The 26,304-nt window shown below is 40.1% G+C and overlaps 2 protein-coding genes and 1 long non-coding RNA gene across 3 annotated transcripts; 1 reads left to right on the top strand and 2 right to left on the bottom strand.

Annotated features, from left to right (window-relative positions):
* Nucleotides 1-2,592: 2,592 nt before the first annotated feature.
* Nucleotides 2,593-7,530, bottom strand: LOC147616868 (uncharacterized). Its single transcript, XR_015262344.1, has 3 exons — nucleotides 7,387-7,530; nucleotides 3,664-3,735; nucleotides 2,593-2,710 (listed from the first exon to the last, which is right to left on the bottom strand). It is a non-coding gene; the product is annotated as an uncharacterized LOC147616868 (long non-coding RNA).
* A 154-nt stretch (nucleotides 7,531-7,684) lies between these two features.
* On the bottom strand, nucleotides 7,685-22,262 carry LOC147616869 (uncharacterized). The gene is made up of 5 exons (XM_086776522.1): nucleotides 21,998-22,262; nucleotides 21,748-21,859; nucleotides 21,547-21,630; nucleotides 21,107-21,186; nucleotides 7,685-8,265 (listed from the first exon to the last, which is right to left on the bottom strand). The coding sequence occupies exons 1-5, from the start codon at nucleotides 22,076-22,078 to the stop codon at nucleotides 7,918-7,920; spliced, it is 705 nt and encodes a 234-aa protein (XP_086632648.1). The 5' UTR covers nucleotides 22,079-22,262; the 3' UTR covers nucleotides 7,685-7,917.
* A 72-nt stretch (nucleotides 22,263-22,334) lies between these two features.
* Nucleotides 22,335-25,541, top strand: LOC147616870 (uncharacterized). The gene is made up of 3 exons (XM_086776521.1): nucleotides 22,335-22,676; nucleotides 23,497-24,465; nucleotides 24,929-25,541. The coding sequence occupies exons 2-3, from the start codon at nucleotides 23,500-23,502 to the stop codon at nucleotides 25,145-25,147; spliced, it is 1,185 nt and encodes a 394-aa protein (XP_086632647.1). The 5' UTR covers nucleotides 22,335-22,676; nucleotides 23,497-23,499; the 3' UTR covers nucleotides 25,148-25,541.
* Nucleotides 25,542-26,304: the final 763 nt, after the last annotated feature.

Genomic DNA, 26,304 nt, shown 5'->3' on the forward strand with positions numbered 1-26,304 from the left:
CTCTCTCTCTCTCTCTCTCTCTCTCTCTCTCTCTCTCTCTCTCTCACACACACACACACACACACACACACACCCGTTCATAGTACTTTCTCTCTCTCTCTCTCTCTCACACACAAACACACTTGCTATTCATTTAAAATAAAACACAAAACACACTTGATAGAGTGAGTACGTCAGCGGTGGCCCTATGCATGCACAGGCAACGGGAGGCAAAAAAAACCATTACAAAGGGTGCATCGCTGCCCACTGCATGACATACCCCCGGCCACCCGACCCAGCACCGGTCCACTAACCCTCGGTGGGATGCTCTCGCGCACAGACAGGATGGCTCATGGAAAGAATGTGGGAAGGCAGAGCTCAAGGTGAATAAAGCTCACCGGTGGCAGTTTTGGGGGAGGTGAAAGGTGGTCGACGGTGGTCTCAGCACTTACCGTCAGTGGCTCTATGCAGTGTGAGGAGGCTCACCACAGCAGAAGGCACAAACAGACAAAAATTAGAACAACAATACAGAAAGCAACGACTGAGAGAGTGATAGAGGGAAGTTTGCCAGTGGGTGCAGGAGATCCGAGCAAACGCGAGGAGCGGTGCATGTGAGGAGTGTAAATTCAAAGGAGGAGAGCTCTGGCAGGTTGCATGCAATTTACATACAGAGGGCGACAAGTGCGGAGGAGTGTAATTATCTCGATGCATATGTAGAGGGCGGCGCGACTGTTACTTGGATGTAGAGGGCGGCGACTGCAACATTCCATGGAGCCTGGAGGTCTGCAACATTCGATGAGGGCGGCAGTTGCAGGATTGCTACGTAGGGGCACTGCATGCAAATCTGACAACCTGATGGACCCTCCATGTAAGGGCAAAAAAATTTGACACGTGACATAGAAAAGCTTCCCCCGTTATATATAGTACTAGTGGCATGACCCATCACTTTGACGGACAAGAGTATTCTTGCATGCATAAAAACACAGACCTCAAGCTACATCCATTTAAAATAGTTCAGATCATCCTGACTCACCAGAGCTGCAACAAGTAAAGGTCCCTTGTTCTCAACTACAAGATGCAAGAAAAGGTCAATTCCAATGAAAAGAGGCCCTTGAGTTGCATCTATGAGAGCATCATGGCATGCCCTAGTGGGCATATTCTACCAAGAGAGCAATCGCCCTTGAGCTGCATCTATGAGAGCATCATGACATGCCCTACTGGGCATATTGTGCCAAGAGGGCAATCCCTCGGGAAAAGGTTAATTCATTTGAAAAGAGGGCCTTGAGGAGCTGCATCTATAAGAGCATCATGACATGTCCTATTGGGCATATTCTGCCAAGAGGGCAATCCCTTTGCCCAACTGATAAGATGTAGCAATTTCCAACTTCCAAGAGAGGAAACCTCGAGAAGAACTTGTTGACACCACCATTCTCGGGCAAACATATTCACCAAGATAACATTCTAAACATGAAGGTCCTCAATCACTCCTGCTCTTGCAAGCACACCACACACACACACACACACACACAAACATGCATGCATGCATGCACACACACAACACATATCTCTGTATGCAACTTGAGAGAGAGAGAGAGAGAGAGAGAGATTACCTCCATCTATCAGCCTGCCCAGCAACACATATCTCTGTATGCAACTTGAGAGAGAGAGAGAGAGAGAGAGAGAGAGAGAGAGAGAGAGAGAGAGAGAGAGAGAGAGAGAGATTACCTCCATCTATCAGCCTGCCCAGCAGCTCTTTCACCTTCTCCATCTCTTTCTTTACTCCGCTCACCTCCTCAAAGAACATCCTAACGATGCCCTTGTAAATATATATGTTCACATACATATACACATTTTTATGTGTGTGTGTGTGTACATACACACACATAACAATATACCTATACATCCATATGTACCCATGCATAGAAGCAATCAAGTATACACACATATAAATATATATGTTCACATATATATATATACATTATATATACGCATTCATGTGTGTGTGTGTGTGTGTGTGTGTATACATACACACACATAACAATATACCTATACATTCATATATCCAGCATGGCTCTCTCTCATATTCATTGCTAGCCTGCCAACGCACACGCACACACATATGTATGTATATACATGTATGCAGTATACACGCATATACCTACATACATATAATCTTATAGTCCGGACCCAATTTTTCTTAATGGGAGGGTACCCAACTTACTTCTCTCATGGGTGGAAGTCGTCAAAATTCAAAACTGACATGATATATAACATATATACATATACACATACATCTACGATGTCTATCCATGTATACTTACATACACACATAATGCTTGCATACATATACATACACATAATGCTTGCATACATATACATACACATAATGCTTGCATACATAATACTTACATATACACACACATAATGCTTGCATACATATACATATATTTATGTTTTTGAAGGCAATTGAAAACAAAAAAGACTATTAATTTTATTGTAGAACATGTGGTGGCACAATGTCAAGCTTGTCATCATGCTACCCTTCTTCCCCCTCCACTCCTTGGATGTTGCAACCCCCCTCCACCACCGCCAACACCACCTGTATCTAAAGTTGCTTCAAGATATCCACCTTCTTCGCCCTCCACTCCTCCCGTGTGGACGAACCACTCCAACACGTCACCTGTGAGTGTTGTCTGAAAGGAGAGTAAGAAATCGAGCAGGTTTGTGTACTCTGCAAGTGCGCATGCATCAAGGTAGGCCATCATGTGGGTGTCTGTTAGAATCGGTGGTGATGGTGCGAGTATTCACATACAATCATATATGCATACATCTATAGGACTATTGATACATGCATACATACTAACACACATATGTGTATGCGAGTGCAATCATATATACATACATGTGTTTGTGTGTGTATGCATACATACTAACACACATATATGTGTTTGTGTGTGTATGCATACATACTAACACACATATGTGTATGCGAGTGCAATCATATATACATACATGTGTTCATACATGTGTTTGTGTGTGTATACACTAACATGGAGTGAGTGCATGTTTTCAAAAGTACACACACACAATGATGTATGTACATGTATCCCTATATAACAAACATAAATACCTTTTCCACATATTAAATTTATTATAATATAAACACATTATGCTCTTTCTTAATGAATATATATATTTATAATCTAAGAACATGTTTAATATATCAATATATATTTATTATTAAATATATGTTTACTAAATAAATATATATTTGTTTATATAATAAATATTATATAAATATAATAAATATATGTATAATTTTATATTTATTATATATTTATAATATATATATATATATATTTTTGTATAATAAGTTTATATTTATTATATAAATAAATAAATTATATATATAATATATTTACTATATTAAACATTTATAATGAAAATGTTAACTATACGTATGATATCATAAAAATTAATTAATTATATATATATACATATTTATCATATAATATATTTATTTACTAAACTAAATGTTTATAATATAAATGTTAATTATACTTATAATATATATATATATATATATATATATATATACACACATATACATATACATATGTGTTTTATATGATAACAATGTATAATTTATTAATTTTAATGTAATACTATATGAATGGAACGTACCTCTGGGAGTCCGTCAGGTTACTGAAGGCGCATCATCGATTCGGCAGGAGTCTTTGGGCTTGAGAGTGGTAGCTGCAGGCAAGGCGAGCCCTGTGCTTCAGACAATGCAGCCAACATCCATGCAGCAAGCAACAAAGGAAAACGACCTAGGCGCAAAAGAAAGAAAACGACCCACTTCTCTTTTTTAACCTTTCGCTTCCGGATGTTGGCAGACATCATCAGAGCCAGTGCAAAAATCTTTCTACCACGCTCCATGTTGTTGGCCAACATGCAGCCTGCTGCTGCGATGCAGCAACTACGCCCAAGGAAGCATAGCGAAGGGGAGTTGGAGAGGATCCACATTTTTCTTTGGACCACCAATGGCGATGCCTATGAACTGCTGCATGGCCTCCTTCACTGCAGTTGTTATGATGGGCTTATGGGGGGTAATAGAATAAGAGACGACACACAGTTGTATCCTGGAGTCTTGAAAGGAGCGTTCAGAGGTATGAGAGGAGGAGGAAAGACCTCAGCAGTTCAACAACACACACTCACTGACGCAGAGAGAGAGAGAGAGAGAGAGAGAGAGAGAGAGAGAGGGAGTGTGTTGTTGATTTGTCTGTGTGTCTCTCTCTCTCTCTCTCTCTCTCTCTTTGTATGTAGAGAGAGAGTAAGAGAGATAGATAAACCACAGGGGGAGAGTGAGAGAGAGAAGCGGCGAGTCTCTCTCTCCTTTACGCACACATCTCTCTCTCTCTCTCTCTCGTTTACACACACATGCCTCTCTCTCTCTCTCTCTCGTTTACACACACGCATGCCTCTCTCTCTCTCTCTCTCTCTCATGTTTATACACACGCATTCATATATGTATATTGTGTGTGCACACGGCGCATGCAAGGCAAGTAAAAATACATGTTTACCAGACACACACACACACACATATGTGTGTATACATACATACATACATACATACATATATGTATTTATGTATACCCTCGTTACCCATCGTCATTTGGCAAGCCATATACGGTAAGACTATCAAGGTACCCCTCCATGACAGAGATGGTGAGCAAATCAAGGTAGTGTGACTAAGTCTTAGACTCACAGCAGTGCACAAATGCAATGTTAGAGATGACTTGAGAGCATGGACCACCATAAATGTCAACAAAAAATAGCCTTGTACCGCATTTAGCTACTGTGTGCTTCCATTATAAGTGAGCCGATGCAAGTACAGATATTATTGTGCATCTGTGTGTGTGTGTGTGTGTGTGTGTGTGTGTGTGTGTGTGTGTGTGTGTGTGAGAGAGAGAGAGAGAGAGAGAGAGGGAGGGAGGGAGGGAGGGTGCAAATGATCATTTAGACGAAGTCAATAAAATCCACTTTCTTTAAATACAATTATCAGCAAGGGAAATCACAATAAACATCCAGTGCACGTGATAGTCACAAAAAAAGTGATTACTTGGATTGACAGAAAAGAGTTAAGCTTCTCAGCTTTATCTTGGTTGTTTTTGCCTTGTGTTCTTCTAAATCAAGGCAAAGCATGCTTGAAAATACTTGTTAGTCGTCCACCATTTTTGTATTTAAGCAAGAAAGTCTTTGAGCCTTACCCCCCTTGGGCCATTGTTTTAGGCTCTTTGGTGGTTACAAAAAAATGGGCATTTCAATCCAATCTTGACGCTATCATTCCCATGGATAATGCACCATGCTTATCGGAGTAGAAATCCCGATGGAACTTGCTGGGCGGAGGGTGTTGAGGCAAGCGAGTCAGCATCTTGAGGGCTTCCATGGCCACAAACCCACTGATGGACCTTGGGCGAAGGGTGCTGAGGCAAGTTACTGCCAGGGCCACAGACCCACTAATGGACCTTGCTGCTGGGCAAAGGGTGCTGAGGCGAGTCAACATGAGGGCCACCAGGGCCATAGCCAAGGGTTGGTGGAAAAAAATTTCGCTACAGAGAAGGTTCGTGAGCATCAGCATGGCTGGCATGATATGGCAAATATGAAAGGACCAAATGAGGAGATGAGGACACGGTTAAGTTGTCGAGGCCGTGTGCTGCTACATGGATGGCATCGGTTAGGCTAATGTAACCGTTGGCCATGATGAATCAAGGGATGGAGAGGGCACCAGAAGGCGTCGTAGCCTTGCGAAACTAGTGGAGAACTCATCGAACGTTAACATCTTAGCAGTAAGACGTTTCTTTTCTCCTGGGCTAGAGGGAGGGTTGTCTTCAACAGTAGCAGGGCAGCTTGGATCGTTCTTTCTGACCTGTAGCAAAACAAGGCGCATACCAACGATGTGACCGGTTCAGGAAAATTCACTCAAATCACCCAGTGAATCTGAAATCAAGTTAAGACCCTTTTGATTTGGATCTGAGGATCAAGGTTATAGAATTCATGAAATTCTGTTGGAATTCAGACCTGCGATCTAGAAGTATTGGGATACGGATTTAAGATATACTCATTATATTCAAAAGAAAATCGAAAATGAAAACTTGCATAGAAACCCTGTTTTCTTAAAGGACTGTCTTATGCCAGAATGCTGGAGGGAGCATTTGGTATATGTGTTTTTTTGAAGTTCGGTTGCAAAAACAGCTAGCGGACAGAGTGTTCAAAGGACGGCTCACGTGGCAAAAGCCTACCCAGGTCTTGACCAGCCTTGGTATGGTGAAAAATGGTGTGCTTCCGGTACGATGGGCAAGGGCCGACGAAGCAGTCCATGAGTGAAGTGCCTGGACACCTAAGGAGGATCCTAGAGGGTTCTGACCAGGTGATGCATGGGCTCGCGGTGCTTAGGACACCCATGCGTATGTCGTGGAAGATATATATTATATGATGGACCAATGTTTATTGTAATCTGTTTACTAGATCTCGTTGCTGACCAGCTGGTCTCAACAAAGAGTCCAGAGTGATATTGTTTTTTGTGAGAAACAAGGATTGGATGGAATTTTTGAGCTATGACATCTGTAACCAATAATTGTTTGTCAATGGATTGTTTTATAAGTTAAAGTTTAAAGAGGAGTGTGTCCGTATCTGTATTCTAAAGCAAAAGTTAAGAAAGGCATTCAATTATGGGTGGGTGAGTACTTGTCTGGTTCTACCAATTCCAGTAGTTGGGCGGTGGCTAACCCATGGGCCGGATGGGGCTAGGCTGGAATCAGTAGAGTTTTAATAATAAAATTGATTAATAGGAATACGTTAAGAACTCGAGTAGTTAAATAAAAACCTGAAGAGTTCTCTAATGAATAGGGATCAATATTTGAGGCGAACGGCATTTGAGCAGGCTTGTAAACAGCAAATCGAAAAATCTTGTATTGTCCAGTGCCTATGCACCGAAAATCTAACTTATCAAGCTTTTCATAATCCACAAACATTACACGTACATGAAGCTGATCTGTAACCTTCCACAATCGTAGATTGTAAATTCCTAGGAGCCCAAAGCTCTCGTCGTAACTGTCTCGACCATACAAACCCAACAATAATCTGGGTTCTAAAAAGTGAAGATATTCCCTATTACAAATGAATGTTTCAATAAAAATATAAATTAATCAAACAAAACACAAAAGCTACATAAAAAGAAAGTTTGTATATATACCATAAAACACCAGTGCTCTCTAACAGTTCGATAATTAGAGAAGTTGTTGCTTGGCCTTCCCAAAATGGAGGGTCTACAATTTAGCCATGAATATTAAATAAATCTTGGAAAACAATAATACCTAAATTATAGCAAACGTCTAAAACATTTACCTTCAATGTCTTGTCCATCACCATAAACGAACGAAAATGATCTCCTTGCTACATCCATCCTAAGCAATATATCCCTGATATCAAATATAACACACTCTCTCTCTCTCTCTCTCTCTACACACACACACACACACACACACACACACAATATAAGGGCACTGTATATAAAAGCAATCCAGAAGCAAACAAAGACTGCACTTGCACATTCTTCAAAAACATTCTCCAATCAAATGCTTCCTTCATTGCACAAAGATAGGTATAAATGTAGTCTCTTACATTTGTTTGCAAACTGCCATTTACATTTAAATTCTTCGACATGCCATTTGCAAAACCTCCTTGTAGACAACATTGGTTGTTCGAAGAGTTCATTTGAACCTATTGTGCCACTTTCATATTCCACAATATGCTTTACACACACTTTCACTGCATTGGATGATCTAACACGTGACAATCATAGAGATAATAAGAAATAATAAAAAAATATTTATACAATCTACCACCGATGGTTACTAAATAATAACACAACCATGTTTATTTTCGAAGAAGCTTATGCCTTGGGACACATTTGATGACCTCATCAAATACTTGTTTTGCTTGATCTTTATCACCATAGACATTATAGTCTATTTCATAGCGATCAATCAAGCCCAGGTTTTCTTGAATAATCATGAGCGTAATATTTTCACCTAATTTATCTGAATCTAATCGTATAGTAATTTGGAAAACATCGTTCCAATTAACAGCATAAACCGGCCATGGCCTAGACCAACTTGGAACATGGAAATAACGATGCTCAAACTCGGCAACCAAATTCACCCTTTCCTCAAAGCAAAGAGTGCTTCTCATGTGCTCAAAAACCATGCTAATCACCTCTTCCATCTGTCAATCATACATACATTTATATAAGTAAGTAGAAGCATGAATACTATATACGTCGAGGTGTGTCAAATATATTAATGCAAATACATTGTGTGTGTAAATGGATGTTTGGACCTATACATTTGGGTGCTTAACATTTGTGTGCGTACATGTGTGTTTTACTCACACACACACACACACACAAACAACAACAACCACACACTCACACACACACACACACACACAAATACATAAACATATATATGATTATTTATATATATATATATAAGATATAAATATATCTATATATACATATGTGTGTGTATGTACACATCTGCACGTCATGTTTGGGTGTGTGTTTGTGTGTTTGTGTGTGAGTACATGCACACACACACACACACACAGAGTTAATGCATGAAAAATAATAGCACGTTTAAGATTATTAAAACATTTTTGCACCATGTGTGTCGGGGTGTGTGTGTGTGTGTGTGTGTGTGTGTGTGTAGGTGTGTAGGTGTGTGCGTGCGTGTGTAGGTGAGTGTGTAGGTGTGTGTGCGTAGGTATGTATGTGTGTGTAGGTGAGTGTGTGCATGTGTGTGTGACAAATTCTACTCTCTCTCTCATTTCATTTTTCATTAAAAACAACACATGGGTATATGTAAATAAATACTCTCTCTCTCTCTCTCTCTCTCTCTCTCTCTCTCTCTCTCTCAAGCACACACACACACACAAACACACACACACATAGTTAATGCATGCCAAATAAAATAGCACATTTAATATTATTAAAACATTTAAAAAGTCTCTCACCTTCAATGAAAAAGAACACACAAACACACACACACACACACTCTCTCTCTCTCTCTCTCTCTCTCTCTCTCTCTCTCTCTCTCACCACACACACCCACACTATTTCAAAAAGCCTCAAAAAGCCTTTGCGCGTACGTGTGTGTGTGTGTGTAGGTGAGTGCGTAGGTGTGTGTGTACGTGTGTGTAGGTGAGTGTGTGTACGTGTGTGTAGGTGAGTGTGTGTACGTGTGTGTGATAAATTCTACTATCTCTCTCTCATTTAATATTTCATTAAAAACAACACATGTGTAAGATTCCTCCCCCAACCCCTTTTGATGTCTAGTATCTTCCCCTGTAATCAATCCCTCTTCAAAAATATAAAGACCTTGTTTCTAACTGTTTTAACCTAGAGAGAGAAAATTATTCTAGAGAGAGAATATTCAGATTTTGAATATTTTTGGATAGAAAAATATCTCATATAATTAAGATGAATTTCCCTGAAACAGAAATTCAAAAAGAATTTTCCAATGTGCAATTGGAATTAATTAGAAATAGGTATAAAGAACCTTAGTCTAAGGGTCTAGATTTTCATAAATCTTTGGATTATGGTCCAATTAAGGTTCCTATGGACCAATAGCATCAATCCATGTGTAGGGAGGAGATAAATCCAAATTGTAAAAAGAAGATACCCAAAAATGAGTAAATGCTCACATAAGATGAAGAGTTGAAAATGTACAAGGTTTATTAGTAAAAAACTATGAGCAATATTAAAAATATGAGATATTTTGAGAATAATGATTTTATTATGACACATATGTAAGGAAGGGGAGTCCCTTAAATGCTCACATAAGATGAAGAGTTGAAAATGTACAAGGTTTATTAGTAAAAAACTATGAGCAATATTAAAATGATTCCATTATGACACATATGTAAGGAAGGGGAGTTTTTTAAAGGAGGTGCATATTTCACATAAGATGAAGAGTTGAAAATGTACAAGGTTTATTAATAAAAAACTATGAGCAATATTAAAATGATTCCATTATGACACATATGTAAGGAAGGGGAGTTCTTTAAAGGAGGTGCATATTTCACATGCTTGAATGAGTTTTAAACTCATAAAAATTGAGATATTTTATCTCTCCTCTCTCCTAATTCAAGTCTAGTTCCAAAAAGTTAGCTTAACTGACCTAAAAATGGTCAAAAAGTGACCAAACTGACTTGGAAAATTCTAGAATCAGTTTGTTTGGTTAGGAGCTCAAATTTTCCTATAAATAGAAGCCTCCCCTTGTTGAAAAAAATATAGTGTCTTATGCTTTGTTACTCTACTCCACCTAAGTCAAAATATATAGTGTCTTATGCCTTGTTACTCTACTCCACCTAAGCCAAAAGATATAGTGTCTTATGCATTGTTACTCTACTCCACCTAAGCCAAGAACTATGAATTCTTTATGTAGATATAGTGTCTTATGCTTTGTTACTCTACTCCACCTAAGCCAAAATATATAGTGTCTTATGCTTTGTTACTCTACTCCACCTAAGCCAAAATATATAGTGTCTTATGCTTTGTTACTCTACCTAAGCCAAGAACTGTGAATTCTTTAATAATTCACTAGTTTTTGACACTTCTCTCTTTCTTCAATCCCCATTGGTGGCTCCATCAACATACTAAACCAATTGATTGGTTGGGGGCCTCTACCGTGAATAAAGAATCAAGCAAATCATAAGGTAAGTATATTGAATTTTGATCTTTTCTATAATTTCTCAATGATTCTCTCTTCTCAACCCCTCTCAAGCTTGAGATGCTTAATTGGTATGGTTTTTTAAATGCTATTGAAGTTAATTGGTGAATAGTAGTGAAGAGTTACATAATTTAATAAATGCTATTGAAGTTAATTTTCATTTATGTTTAAATTCTAATGGTTTTTATGTAATTTCTCTCTCTCACTCAAGAAATGGTCATACTCATGACCCATTCTCAATCCAAATGAAGCTTTTCATAAAGCTTTTTCTTAATCCAAGATTAAGCTATGCTTGAGGCCAAATTAATGGCTTTTTTCTATGCTTTTAGTTTATGCATATTGATGATTCAATCTATTATGGATTGATGATCCAATTAGAGACCATTCTAATTATTTCCTTAATGATAAGCTTTATCCCTTAGAAAAAAATTGAGATTTATCAGTCATAGTAGCGGAGCTATGGCAAAATTTTTATAGAAATTACGCATAAAATAAATTCATTCAAAGCCTAAAAAGAGGACTTCCTACCATATTCTAGGAACTATCATCCTAGATTAATTAAAAGAATTTTATTATGCATGGAGATGTGGATGTTTGCATGTAGATGTAGATGTATAGATGTGAGTGTGAATGTGGAGGTGGATGTATGCATGGAGATGTGGATGTATGCATGTAGAAGTAGATGTATAGATGAGGATGTAAATAGAGATGTGGATGGATGCATGTAGATGTAGATGTATAGATGTGGATGTGAATGGAGATGTAGATGTATGCATGTAGATGTAGATGTATAGATGTGGATGTGGATGTGGAGGTGGATGTATGCATGTAGATGTAGATGTGGATGTGGATGTGGAGGTGGATGTATGCATGTAGATGTAGATGTATAGATGTGGATGTGAATGTGGAGGTGGATGTATGCATGTAGATGTAGATGTATGAGGAGAATGTGGATGTGGATGTGGATGTATGCATAGAGATGTGGATGTATGCATGTAGATGAGAATGTACACATATAGATGTGGATGTATGGATGTGAATGTGCATGTAGATGTGGATGTATGGATGTGGATGCATGAATGTGCATGTAGATGTGGATGTGAAAATAGATATATGGATGTAGATGTGGATGTATGGATGTGAATGTGGATGTGGATGTGGATATATGTATGGATGTGAATATACGATATGTGATGTGAAGGAATATGAAGTGTTGAGATGGAAAATGATGTGATGGGATGAGTATACATATAAATGGAATATGGAATAAGTAATGTGGATTGATGAGGGATAATGTGGAAAAATGAAAGTAAAAATAGAAACTGTATTGTAAACTGTTTGTAAATGCTGTTTGTAATGACTGTTTTATGTCAAGATTGCTGGGGGAGCATTGTGACCATCTTGTGATTAAGGTCGTGGAGACCTAACTGATAATGTTGCAACTGCTGACGGAGAGTCAATGAAGGACGTCTCGCGTAGCAAGGTCGGCCGAGGTCTTGACCAGCCTCGGTGCGATTAAAATGGTGAGCTTCCGGTACGGTGGATGAGGGGCCAAGGAAGCGGCCTATGAGTGAAGCGCTAGGTCACCTGCAAAGGATCCTAGAGGGTGCTGACCATACAGTGCTCGGGCTCTGGGTCGCCTAGGATACCCACGCGTGCGTCGAGGAAGATATTGGAACAGAGTTGGAGTTGTTTTCTGAATCGGGCATGGATCTGGTTGATTGACCTTGCTGGTCTTCAATGGATGAGTCCATGGCTCTTTATATGGATCTGTTGGTTGATCTTGCTGATCTTCAACGAGAGTCCATCTTGATAAGAGATTATATTGCCAAGTATTATGGGCTAGGGATTAGGAAACGGCCCCTGTGTGGACAGGTGGTGAGCGTCCTAGTTGCCAATGATGCCATAGATACTCTGATGAAGGAATGATGGGAAAATTAAGAATCAACTGGATATTGGAAGATGGTGATCAGTGATACTATGGTTTTATTAAAGGATTGTTTTAAACTGGTTGAATCTGTGAAAAGGCAATTTCTTATTGGGTGTGTGAGTGGTGTGACTAGTTTTATTTTGCATGAACATCCGGCTAGGGGGCCTTGGAACTCTTTTCCTTGGTACCCAGGACAAAACCTAACCAAATTCTTAATTGGATCCCATCACTACAGTGGTTGGGCGGTTGGCTAACCCATGGGACTGGATGAGGTTAGGCTGGACTGATGGATCCGTAAATCGAGATGCAAACTTTTGTTTTTACGATAGATAAAATAAATCCCGGACAGTAACTGTTCTATGGATAGGAATCAACGGCTGTGCCTCTTGAATGGGAAAAAAAGCGTTGATCCCAATGATCCAAGTGCAAGTTTCTCCCTTGATCTGACCAAGTATCTTATAGATGTAATTGGATCAGTTCGATCAGAAATGATCTTGACTACGTTAGAGTAAAAAGTTATCCTGGTGGAATCGCCCGTGCTTTCCGGTAAAGGAAGTTTTTCCAGGTTCGATTTTTGGAACAATCGACGGATTAGTCTCTCATCCGGATATCCATGGGTGAGGCCCCAAATGTGGGACCCCTGTCCCGCGCGAGAAGTGCTACTTCCGCTGCTAGTATCCCGAATCTGTTGCTCGGTGGGAACAGGGATCTTACAGTTGGTATCAGAGCATTTGGTTAATAAAGATCAACTGAGAAGTCAAATATATCAAAAATTTATCAAGAAACACAAAAAGGTTATAATTATGTGATATAATTCATATAATTTGATATTCAAACTGAAACTCGTAATTTGGTAATTGGGTCTTCAGATGGAAGTGCCGCAATTATATAGAATCCCTGACTTGCTTGAGGCCTAGACATGATAGTATTTACCTTATAATTCCAAGGGCCGTGACTACCCGTATATATCGAGAGTATACTGCAGCTCTTTACTGACAGTATATACGAGTAAATCTAAGACTTGAAATTATAAGCGTTAATGCTATCCAGATGATGATTTCGAATGTGATTGATATGATTTTTAATTCTGTTTGAGAATTGATGAATTGATTTGGATTCTGATTGAAAATTCTGATTGAAAAATGATGATTTTTTAAAAAATTAGTTGAAATATAATGAAACCACAATGAGGGGGAATGGGACGAGTCCCTGTGGTGATATTCATAACTAGAATGATGATAATGAATTCAGCAAATCACTATGAGATTAGTGGGTTGTGTTGTCAGATTGCTACTGTTAATACTTGACCGGTAGAATGTCAAATTGAGAACTTGCTTGACTGAAAATTCCGTGGAGGAATGTTTCGAAGGAAACTTTGCGGTCTAATGGACCATTATCACGTTAAAGATATGAATGATATGATCTGAATGAATTGTTATTTAATGATGAGTTCTATATAAGGGATATTTATCCCAGTGTTCTGTTGGGTTGACCAGAATATAAGGAACCCCAGAATAAAATTGGATCTTAAGAAAAAGAGCTGTCCTCTACCTTGCGAGATGAGGACATCTCGCACTTTTTAAGTGGGGTAGAATGTAAGATTCCTACCCAGCCTTCGAGGTATACAGGAGTAAGAATCTCCCTTTCTGATCTTATAATTATTCCCTCTCTAAAATAAAAGAAAGTTTCTGTTTAAAAAAAAGAAGACCCTTTTCCTAGAATACTTCTCAGGAGTCACACCTATTTTAAGGATTCAGAACAATGAGTTCAGAAGTGAAAATCGGTGTTTTGGATACCAAGGTTTTGGTTTTCATTCGAGTACGGCCCAAAAGAAGTTCTTTATCTCTTGGGGAGTATAAGAAGTTATCCCCCAGATATTGTGATCCTTATATCTAAATTCAATGAAAGTAGGTGACTTAGCCTACAAGTTTCTTTTATCTCCTCATCTCAAAATTCTTAATGCCTTCTATAGAAAAATGTGTCAAACTCAAATCATGGAAAGACGGTAAAACTTCAGTGGCAAGTTACCGATGGCTTCTAGGTTACGCTAGCTCCTTCCTCTATATAAGTCGTAACTTTTACTTGTCGCTCACAGTAATCTTACTCCCATCAATCTCCTTTCTTTCTTAATCTCCTTCATGGCTTGGCAACAAGAACTAGTTTTATCCATGATGATTTCTCACCTTCAAGACGCAAGAGAGTTTGTGAAGAAAGACTTTATAGAACAGTATGAGCGCTCACTTTTTTCTCACCTAGGAACTTCTGTAGCGCAGACCAAATGGCGGACCTATCAAAACATAACTAGGGTAATACCCTGGGGTCAGCAGCACTTTCGTAACAATGTCCGCTTGGCCATGGTTATCGAAGCCTTGGGTTTGGGTCCCCGATACTACTGCGTCATGAGATCAAGGCATCTTGGGTTTTCTGAGCGGGTCTTCTTACTGGCGTGTTTTCTTCCTCATGAGAAGATATGCCTTTACCCCATTTTTGGCTTGCCTCTCAGAGGTCCTTTTGTTGGATCACCTCATACCACTGAGATAGGTGCGACAATAACCAGCAGAATCATTCCCATAGATGAGTTACCCTATACTTGTGCAGCTTGTGAGGACTGCTTTTGTGACCATATGATGGACGGGCTTATGGAAGTGTAAAGAGTTCTTCTATCTTTACTGTATAAGTTCCGAGAATGAATAAAGTTTAAATCTTGTTCTTATCTTGCCCTCTTTAAGACTTTCTTGGTGGTTAATCTTGATTAAAATTTTTCTCTAAGTCTCATATTCGTGCATCTTGCGAAATTATCCCAAGTTGCGAGATGAGGACATCTCGCGTTTTTTAAGTGGGGTAGAATGTAAGATTCCTCCCCCAACCCCTTTTGATGTCTAGTATCTTCCCCTGTAATCAATCCCTCTTCAGAAATATAAAGACCTTGTTTCTAACTGTTTTAACCTAGAGAGAGAAAATTATTCTAGAGAGAGAATATTCAGATTTTGAATATTTTTGGATAGAAAAATATCTCATATAATTAAGATGAATTCCCCTGAAACAGAAATTCAAAAAGAATTTTCCAATGTGCAATTGGAATTAATTAGAAATAGGTATAAAGAACCTTAGTCTAAGGGTCTAGATTTTCATAAATCTTTGGATTATGGTCCAATTAAGGTTCTTATGGACCAATAGCATCAATCCATGTGTAGGGAGGAGATAAATCCAAATTGTAAAAAGAAGATACCCAAAAATGAGTAAATGCTCACATAAGATGAAGAGTTGAAAATGTACAAGGTTTATTAGTAAAAAACTATGAGCAATATTAAAAATATGAGATATTTTGAGAATAATGATTTTATTATGACACATATGTAAGGAAGGGGAGTCCCTTAAATGCTCACATAAGATGAAGAGTTGAAAATGTACAAGGTTTATTAGTAAAAAACTATGAGCAATATTAAAATGATTCCATTATGACACATATGTAAGGAAGGGGAGTTTTTTAAAGGAGGTGCATATTTCACATAAGATGAAGAGTTGAAAATGTACAAGGTTTATTAATAAAAAACTATGAGCAATATTAAAACGATTCCATTATGACACATATGTAAGGAAGGGGAGTTCTTTAAAGGAGGTGCATATTTCACATGCTTGAATGAGTTTTAAACTCATAAAAATTGAGATATTTTATCTCTCCTCTCTCCTAATTCAAGTCTAGTTCCAAAAAGTTAGCTTAACTGACCTAAAAATGGTCAAAAAGTGACCAAACTGACTTGGAAAATTCTAGAATCAGTTTGTTTGGTTAGGAGCTCAAATTTTCCTATAAATAGAAGCCTCCCCTTGTTGAAAAAAATATAGTGTCTTATGCTTTGTTACTCTACTCCACCTAAGCCAAAATATATAGTGTCTTATGCCTTGTTACTCTACTCCACCTAAGCCAAAAGATATAGTGTCTTATGCATTGTTACTCTACTCCACCTAAGCCAAGAACTATGAATTCTTTATGTAGATATAGTGTCTTATGCTTTGTTACTCTACTCCACCTAAGCCAAAATATATAGTGTCTTATGCTTTGTTACTCTACTCCACCTAAGCCAAAATATATAGTGTCTTATGCTTTGTTACTCTACCTAAGCCAAGAACTGTGAATTCTTTAATAATTCACTAGTTTTTGACACTTCTCTCTTTCTTCAATCCCCATTGGTGGCTCCATCAACATACTAAACCAATTGATTGGTTGGGGGCCTCTACCGTGAATAAAGAATCAAGCAAATCATAAGGTAAGTATATTGAATTTTGATCTTTTCTATAATTTCTCAATGATTCTCTCTTCTCAACCCCTCTCAAGCTTGAGAAGCTTAATTGGTATGGTTTTTTAAATGCTATTGAAGTTAATTGGTGAATAGTAGTGAAGAGTTACATAATTTAATAAATGCTATTGAAGTTAATTTTCATTTATGTTTAAATTCTAATGGTTTTTATGTAATTTCTCTCTCTCACTCAAGAAATGGTCATACTCATGACCCATTCTCAATCCAAATGAAGCTTTTCATAAAGCTTTTCCTTAATCCAAGATTAAGCTATGCTTGAGGCCAAATTAATGGCTTTTTTCTATGCTTTTAGTTTATGCATATTGATGATTCAATCTATTATGGATTGATGATCCAATTAGAGACCATTCTAATTATTTCCTTAATGATAAGCTTTATCCCTTAGAAAAAAATTGAGATTTATCAGTCATAGTAGCGGAGCTATGGCAAAATTTTTATAGAAATTACGCATAAAATAAATTCATTCAAAGCCTAAAAAGAGGACTTCCTACCATATTCTAGGAACTATCATCCTAGATTAATTAAAAGAATTTTATTATGCATGGAGATGTGGATGTTTACATGTAGATATAGATGTATAGATGTGAGTGTGAATGTGGAGGTGGATGTATGCATGGAGATGTGGATGTATGCATGTAGAAGTAGATGTATAGATGAGGATGTAAATAGAGATGTGGATGGATGCATGTAGATGTAGATGTATAGATGTGGATGTGAATGGAGATGTAGATGTATGCATGTAGATGTAGATGTATAGATGTGGATGTGGATGTGGATGTGGAGGTGGATGTATGCATGTAGATGTAGATGTGGATGTGGATGTGGAGGTGGATGTATGCATGTAGATGTAGATGTATAGATGTGGATGTGAATGTGGAGGTGGATGTATGCATGTAGATGTAGATGTATGAGGAGAATGTGGATGTGGATGTGGATGTATGCATAGAGATGTGGATGTATGCATGTAGATGAGAATGTACGCATATAGATGTGGATGTATGGATGTGAATGTGCATGTAGATGTGGATGTATGGATGTGGATGCATGAATGTGCATGTAGATGTGGATGTGAAAATAGATATATGGATGTAGATGTGGATGTATGGATGTGAATGTGGATGTGGATGTGGATATATGTATGGATGTGAATATACGATATGTGATGTGAAGGAATATGAAGTGTTGAGATGGAAAATGATGTGATGGGATGAGTATACATATAAATGGAATATGGAATAAGTAATGTGGATTGATGAGGGATAATGTGAAAAAATGAAAGTAAAAATAGAAACTGTATTGTAAACTGTTTGTAAATGCTGTTTGTAATGACTGTTTTATGTCAAGATTGCTGGGGGAGCATTGTGACCATCTTGTGATTAAGGTCGTGGAGACCTAACTGATAATGTTGCAACTGCTGACGGAGAGTCAATGAAGGACGTCTCGCGTAGCAAGGTCGGCCGAGGTCTTGACCAGCCTCGGTGCGATTAAAATGGTGAGCTTCCGGTACGGTGCATGAGGGGCCAAGGAAGCGGCCTATGAGTGAAGCGTTAGGTCACCTGCGAAGGATCCTAGAGGGTGCTGACCATACGGTGCTCGGGCTCTGGGTCGCCTAGGATACCCACGCGTGCGTCGAGGAAGATATTGGAACAGAGTTGGAGTTGTTTTCTGAATCGGGCATGGATCTGGTTAATTGACCTTGCTGGTCTTCAATGGATGAGTCCATGGCTCTTTATATGGATCTGTTGGTTGATCTTGCTGATCTTCAACGAGAGTCCATCTTGATAAGAGATTATATTGCCGAGTATTATGGGCTAGGGATTAGGAAACGGCCCCTGTGTGGATAGGTGGTGAGCGTCCTAGTTGCCAATGATGCCATAGATACTCTGATGAAGGAATGATGGGAAAATTAAGAATCAACTGGATATTGGAAGATGGTGATCAGTGATACTATGGTTTTATTAAAGGATTGTTTTAAACTGGTTGAATCTGTGAAAAGGCAATTTCATATTGGGTGTGTGAGTGGTGTGACTAGTTTTATTTTGCATGAACATCCGGCTAGGGAGCCTTGGAACTCTTTTCCTTGGTACCCGGGATAAAACCTAACCAAATTCTTAATTGGATCCCATCACTACAGTGGTTGGGCGGTTGGCTAACCCATGGGACTGGATGGGGTTAGGCTGGACTGATGGATCCGTAAATCGAGACGCAAACTTTTGTTTTTACGATAGATAAAATAAATCCCGGACAGTAACTGTTCTATGGATAGGAATCAACGGCTGTGCCTCTTGAATGGGGAAAAAAGCGTTGATCCCAATGATCCAAGTGCAAGTTTCTCCCTTGATCTGACCAAGTATCTTATAGATGTAATTGGATCAGTTCGATCAGAAATGATCTTGACTACGTTAGAGTAAAAAGTTATCCTGGTGGAATCGCCCGTGCTTTCCAGTAAAGGAAGTTTTTCCAGGTTCGGTTTTTGGAACAATCGACGGATTAGTCTCTTATCCGGATATCCGTGGGTGAGGCCCCGAATGTGGGACCCCTGTCCCGCGCGAGAAGTGCTACTTCCGCTGCTAGTATCCCGAATCTGTTGCTCGGTGGGAACAGGGATCTTACAACATGGGTATATGTAAATAAATACACACCCACACTCTCTTTTTATCTCTCTCTCTCTCTCTCTCTCTCTCTCTCTCTCTCTCTCTCTCTCTCTCACACACACACACACTATGTCGAAAAAAACCCACACCCCCCCACAAAAAACACTCTATTCACTAACTCAAAAACCCCTAAACACACACACACATACACACACACTTTTAAAATATAAAAAGACATTTTCACAAACTTTTAAAATTTAAAAATACATATTCACAAACTTTTAAAATTTAAAAATACATATTCACCTACTTTTAAAATTTAAAAATACATATTCACAAACTTTTAAAATTTAAAAATACATATTCACAAACTTTTAAAATTTAAAAATACATATAACACACACACACTCACTATTCACAAACTTTAAAAATTTTAAAAGTAATAGCCCTTATATGTATTTTTAAATTTAAAAATACATATAACACACTTTTAAAATTTAAAAATACATATTCACAAACTTTTAAAATTTAAAAATACATATAACACACTTTTAAAATTTTAAAAAACTTCTAACATTTAAAAATAAATATTTAGTATTTTTAAAATTTAAAAATACATATTCACAAACTTTTAAAAATAAAAAATACATATTCACAAACTTTAAAAATTTTAAAAATACATATAACACACACACACACACACACACACACTATTCACAAACTTTTAAAATTTAAAAAACATATTTATGTATTTTTAAAATTTAAAAATACATAGTCACAAACTTTTAAAATTTTAAAAATACCACACACACACACACTATTCACAAACTTTTAATTAAAAAATTTAAAATTTAAAAATTCAAATTCTCTCTCTCTCTCTCTCTCTCTCTCTCTCTCTCTCTATATATATATATATATATATATATATATATATATATATATATATATATATATATATATATATCGGCCGCGCGTTGGCCCCATGCAGACCTCTCTCTCTCTCTCTCTCTCTCTCTCTCTCTCTCTCTCTCTCTCTCTCTCTCTCTCTCAACCAACGTGCCCACATACAAGCGTGAGCTTCTCCCTTTCCCACACACACCCACACCCCCCCCACACACACACGACCCACGCTGGGCTTACCGTGGAGGGGAGGTGGCAAACAGACGACATTGAGGAGGGGAGGCGCCAAACACCAATCTCTCTCTCTCTCTCTCTCTCTCTCTCTCTCTCTCTCTCTCTCTCTCTCTCTCTCTCTCTCTCTGTCTGGGCCAATGGCGGCCTCATGCAGAGGAGGGGAGCTGGCAAACAGACGTCACCGAGGAGGGGAGCCGGCAAATAGACATCACTGAGGACGGGAGGCGCCAAACAACTACTCTCTCTCTCTCTCTCTCTCTCTCTCTCTCTCTCTCTCTCACCCACACCCACACCCCCCCCCACAGACAGACCTTATTTATGTTAACCATTTTTATTTTTTGCAGAAAACTCAGAGCTTACCGTGGAAGGGAGGCGCATTGCAGACGACACCGAGGAGGGGAGGCGCACTACTGCTGATGACACCGAGGAGGGGACGCGCGCTACAACACACCAAGGCGGGTAACCGTGACAGAGAACCAGCAACAACATGAAACGGGAGAGATTTAAAAAAGAAAAAAGAAATTGTGTGAAAGAAAGGTAACCCTCTCTCTCTCTCTTTCTCTCTCCTTTACTAGCGGGCCGCTGCATGCGACTGATACACTGATGCATGCGAATACGTGCCCAACGCCGACTGTGCAGAACTGATGCACTAATGCATGCGAATACGTGCCCAACGCCGACTGCAGAGACTGATGCATTGATGCATGCGACTGTTGAACCATGCATGGTTCAACATAGCATTGATGCATGGTATCCCCCCTCTCTTTCACTCTCTCTCCCTCCATCGCATGAACATTCACCAGAGAACAGAAGAGCACGTCCACGCTTCCAACAGCCTGCACAGTCGAGAGTTGTGCACAGAGCACGCCCACGCTTCCAAAAGCCTGCATGACAACAAAAAAAGCATGACTGGAGAGCACGTCCCCGCGAGAGAGAGAGAGAGAGAGGGAGAGAGAGAGAGAGAGAGAGAGAGAGAGAGAGAGAGAGAGAGAGATGCTCACCACCAGGGAAAGCTTGTGTGTGAATAGGAGGGGAGCTCGCTAGACACTGTGCGAATAGGAGTAGTCGGGAGTTGTGCACATTGACTGGAGAGCACGTCCACCTTCCAATAGCCTGCACAGCCAACAAAAAAGGATGACTAGAGACTCGAGAGCACGTCCGCGACACAGAGAGAGAGAGAGAGAGAGAGAGAGAGAGAGAGAGAGAGAGAGAGAGAGAGAGAGAGGATGCTCACCTCCAGGGAAAGCTTACATGCGAATAGGAGGGGAGCTCGCTGGACAATGCGCGAATAGGAGGGGAGCTCGTTGGAAGGACCAAAACACCATTCGACATCCCTCTCGCATTAACACAAGCGGCGACCTGCAACCTGGGAGGAGCTGGAACGCGACTTGCAACCTCTGCAAAACAACTGGCGGCCTAGCATAGAATAGGGAGCGGCGTTGCAGCGTGGACGTGGTGGCCCAGAGAAACCGGTGCATGCAATGCAGAGGCAGAGAAAAAAACGCGACACATATGGAGGGCAAGGCAAGCTGCGTAAGAGATAGTAGAAAAGATAAGACGATGCCTTCATTGTTTCCAACTTTCCATTACTGCATAATATTTTGGAGCCGCGAGATCCTCAATATCGAACGGTCAAAACGCGTGAAACATCAAGAGTTACTGACAGGCGGCAGTTTCGCCGAGGATGGAACCGGGGAAGGGTAGCAGAGCTAACGTCGAGATAACGGCCTACTTGACGGCGCCGTTTAGGGGCCTCGTTAGTTGAAGGGTTTCTGAGCTTCTGGCTATGGCGGAACGCTCGAATTAGGGTTTCAGCAGCTTGACTTAGAATAGGTCCCTCGTTTTAATGTCGACGTATCTTATTAGAAAAAAATCTTTGAAGATCTGCAAGGCCCTCTCTATGGCGGATTAGGGTTTCGACAGAAAACAGGCAAGAGAACTGCGTTTCGGCAACGTTTCTTCTCCTCTTTATCTCAGATGTACTTTTTGTTCGCTCCGAGACCTGCAATCTCTTGCCAATTAGGGTTTCTGTTAAAAGGTTTCGTTTTCTTTATTTTTCTCTTTATGGAATCTCTCTCCCCGTAGCTTGAATTTTAGCTTTGGCTTGAAATCTGCAGCTTCGAACTGTGGCGGGTAGATGTGATTAGGGCTCCACAGAAAGGCTTCTTCTTGCTTGGTTTATGGTTAAACTTGGGGTGTCAGCAGGAAGTTTTCTCAATTAGTCATTCAGTCTTCATCTTTTTTTTTTCTTCTTGAATCTTGTAATTTCATGTCATTAGTGCCCCCGCGTGGTTGAGATCTCCGTACCTTTTGGTTCGGGATCTCTCTTTATATGATGTTATATTACGAGAAGTCTCTTTTCTGAAAACGTACGTCATTCTTAATTAGGGTTTTAGCAGGAAATTAGGGCTACAGCAGGAGGCCCTCTTCATGCTTGAAACTAGAGTTTTGGAAGGCTTCTCAGCGTAGAATCTTGGGAGCAAGCTTTTCTTTTTTCTTTTAGCTTATTTTTCTTGTTCAATTTTGGGGTTTAAGTGTGGATTCCTCCAGAAATTACCTGAAATACGATAGTTAATTAGGGCTTCAGCAGGATGTTTTCTACATGGTTTGTAACTAGGGTTTCTGATGGAAGCTTCCTGCTCTCTCCTCTAAGAGCTTCAAAGTTGGCTTTCCAACAAGCTGTTTTCTGACCTCTCATCCCATCACCTTGATCTTGAAGCTGTTTTGTTCATGTGTTTTTCACCGTGCAGGGAATGGACGAGGCCTGGGAGCGCGCTGTAGAGGCGGCTTGTGGGGGGGAAGAGCCACAGGCTGTTCGTTCTCTCACCCTTGATGGAGCTCTCAAGTGCTCACAGGGCCGCCTGCCTGCCCCTGCCCTGCTCGAGAGATTTGCTCAGCTTCGGGTCCTTTCCATTGCCAACGTTGGCCTCACCTCACTGGCAGATTTCCCCTCACTCAAACATCTTGAACGTCTCATCCTCAGTGACAACCGCATCTCCAGTGGTTTTGAATTTCTTGTTGATGCTGGCTTGCCATCCCTTCGTGACCTTGACCTCTCAAACAACAAGATCCAGCAGCTGGACGACCTTGCTCCCCTTGCTCAGCTCAACCTCCTCTCACTGGACCTGTATGAATGTCCCATTACCCGCGGCCAGAACTACAGACCCAAGGTCTTCTCTCTCATCAAGTCCCTGCAGTACCTTGACAAGGTTGATGCGGAGAACAATGAGAGACCGGACTCTGAGGAAGAAGACGATGACCAGGAAGATGATCTGGAAGATGATGGGGTTGATGATGAAGAGCTGGGATATCCTGTGGACACGCTCTTTAGGCCAGGAGACCAAGATGATGGTGGTGGTGAGGAGAGTGATGAATTGGATGAAGAGGACGATGAAAATGTCCAATATCCTGCAGGAGCTAACCATGTAGGGCAAAGTAATGAGGAGACTGGCTCAGAGGAGGAAGAAGTTGATGATGAAGATGACACGGAGCAAGTGCTTGACGTGCAGGATGCTGAAGAAAGCGAGGAGGACGAGGAAGAAGAAGAGGAAGATGATGAAGATGAGGAGGAGGATGGAACTGAGCAGGCCAGTGCTGGAGTTGATGGAGAAATAGATGCTCAAGGGGAGGGTGAAGAAGACAACAGTGAGTTGGGAGATGAGGATGAAGATGGGGAAGAAGGTGTGGACAATGATGAAGGGGATGACGAAGATGAAGAGGTAAGTTGTGTCTGTTAGCTTCATTTGCCAATGTTATTTTTTTGCTGTTTCTTTTTTGAGTCAGTGGATTGCTCAATGCCTTATGCTGCTCATAGACCGCCCTCTGCTCATGGGCATGGCATCTCCCCTATGCAAGTCCCTGCCCGTCTGTTGGGTAGAGGATGTCTGGAAGGTTTCTAAATGGTCTATTGCTTGTAGCGGACACTACTACAAGCAAAAGCCCATTGAAGCTTTTTTGAGTCTCTGATCTGTCGAAGGGGGAGATCCTTAGCTGCCCTTTCCTCATGGGATGGTGCTTCTTTCCTACCTAAGTCACTGCCTGTGCATTGGGTGGGGATGTTTGTAAAGTTCCTAGCGGGATATTGCTTGTTCTGCATTCTTGTAAAGAACATCCTTTGATTTCATTGTGCAAGTACTTGCTTTTTGGTCTAAACTGTACACATTTTGCCTTTGTTTTGCACAGGAGGATCTAGGGACAGAATATCTTGTACAGCCCATTGCCCGACCAGAAGATGAAGAAGGTGCAAGTGACTTTGAGCCAGGTGAAGATGACTATGTAGAAGAAGATGATGATGTTGATGATGACGAAGAGGATGCCCAACCAGCTGCAGCTGCCTTGAAGCGAAAGCGAAGCAAAACTGAGGGTGATGAGGAGAAAGAGGAAAGACCTCCCAAGAAGTAGTGCTTTGTGAATTTGTTTCCTTGACTTACTGTGAGCTCGTTCCTAAAGAGGGGCATTGTGAAGGTCTTTCTTTTGTGGCATTTAACTATAATCCGTTACATTCACTCTTTGTTTGTTACAGAGGTAATGTAAGGTCATCAGTTTCTTGTGAGGGTCAAAGAGGGGTTAGATGCTGTCTTTAAGCATGACCTAGGGTTCCTTCAGCTGAAGAGGGCTTGATCCCTGCATGCAAACCATGTATTTTTTGGCTTTTTCTAGTCAAATCGGCCTTGTACTTGGCTACCACCTCTGATTTGGGGTTGCAGTTGGGTGACAGCCAAAGCTTTTAGCAGGCTTAGCTCAGAGGTTTATTCCCGTTACTTTTAATTTTTAGTTAATTCTTGTTTTAGTTTTCCACAGGTTCTTTAACTTGTGTCTTGATGTGGTTTGAATTATTGCCTTGTACATCAGTATTAAGGTGAAAAAAAGCTCATGGTTTGAATTATTGCCTTATACATCAGTATTAAGGTGAAAAAAAGCTCAAGTTTGCAGGTTTCAAAGGTCATCGTCGAAGCTCGCCATAGCAGGAAAACGCACTTCCTTTTCGGAGTGCAATCTGACCATCCACTATGTGTGTGTGGGAGACTTGCGGAGGCTGAAAACCACGAGGGACACGAGTCACTCTGAAAGGGGTAGTCCACCGGGGTATGAAAACCAACCACATGAGCGAGAAAAAATTCTGGTTTCTTTGCTGAATCTTTGCACTTGAAGTAGGCTCTGATACCACTGTAACATGGAGAAGCTTCGGGGGAGATCGGTAACTTCAATGCTCAGAAAAACAACACATTGTCGCGATGGAATTAACGCACAAAACTGAATATAGATGTGCAGAATAATAGAGAGAGAGAGGAGAGAGAGAGAGGGAGAGGGAGAGAGAGGGAGGGAGAAGCAGACACAATATTGGGTCCCGAATACCCTCTGTAGGGCCCCCACCACGAATGGTGTATTTGCTTTTTTAGAATGATGCAAATCTGAAAAGAAAATACAGAAAACTTGACCTTTCTTGGCTCACATAACTCTGCCCTTGACTTGCAGTCCTTCACTCCTTCTGCGTTAGCTTATCCTTGGCTATCTTGGCCCTTTGATCAGCTTTAGCTCTTGCATTTAATGCAGTCGGT

This window comes from Cibotium barometz, chromosome 37 (genome assembly GCF_041138505.1).
Source record: "Cibotium barometz isolate CiBa-2024 chromosome 37, ASM4113850v1, whole genome shotgun sequence".
NCBI lineage: Eukaryota > Viridiplantae > Streptophyta > Polypodiopsida > Cyatheales > Cibotiaceae > Cibotium > Cibotium barometz.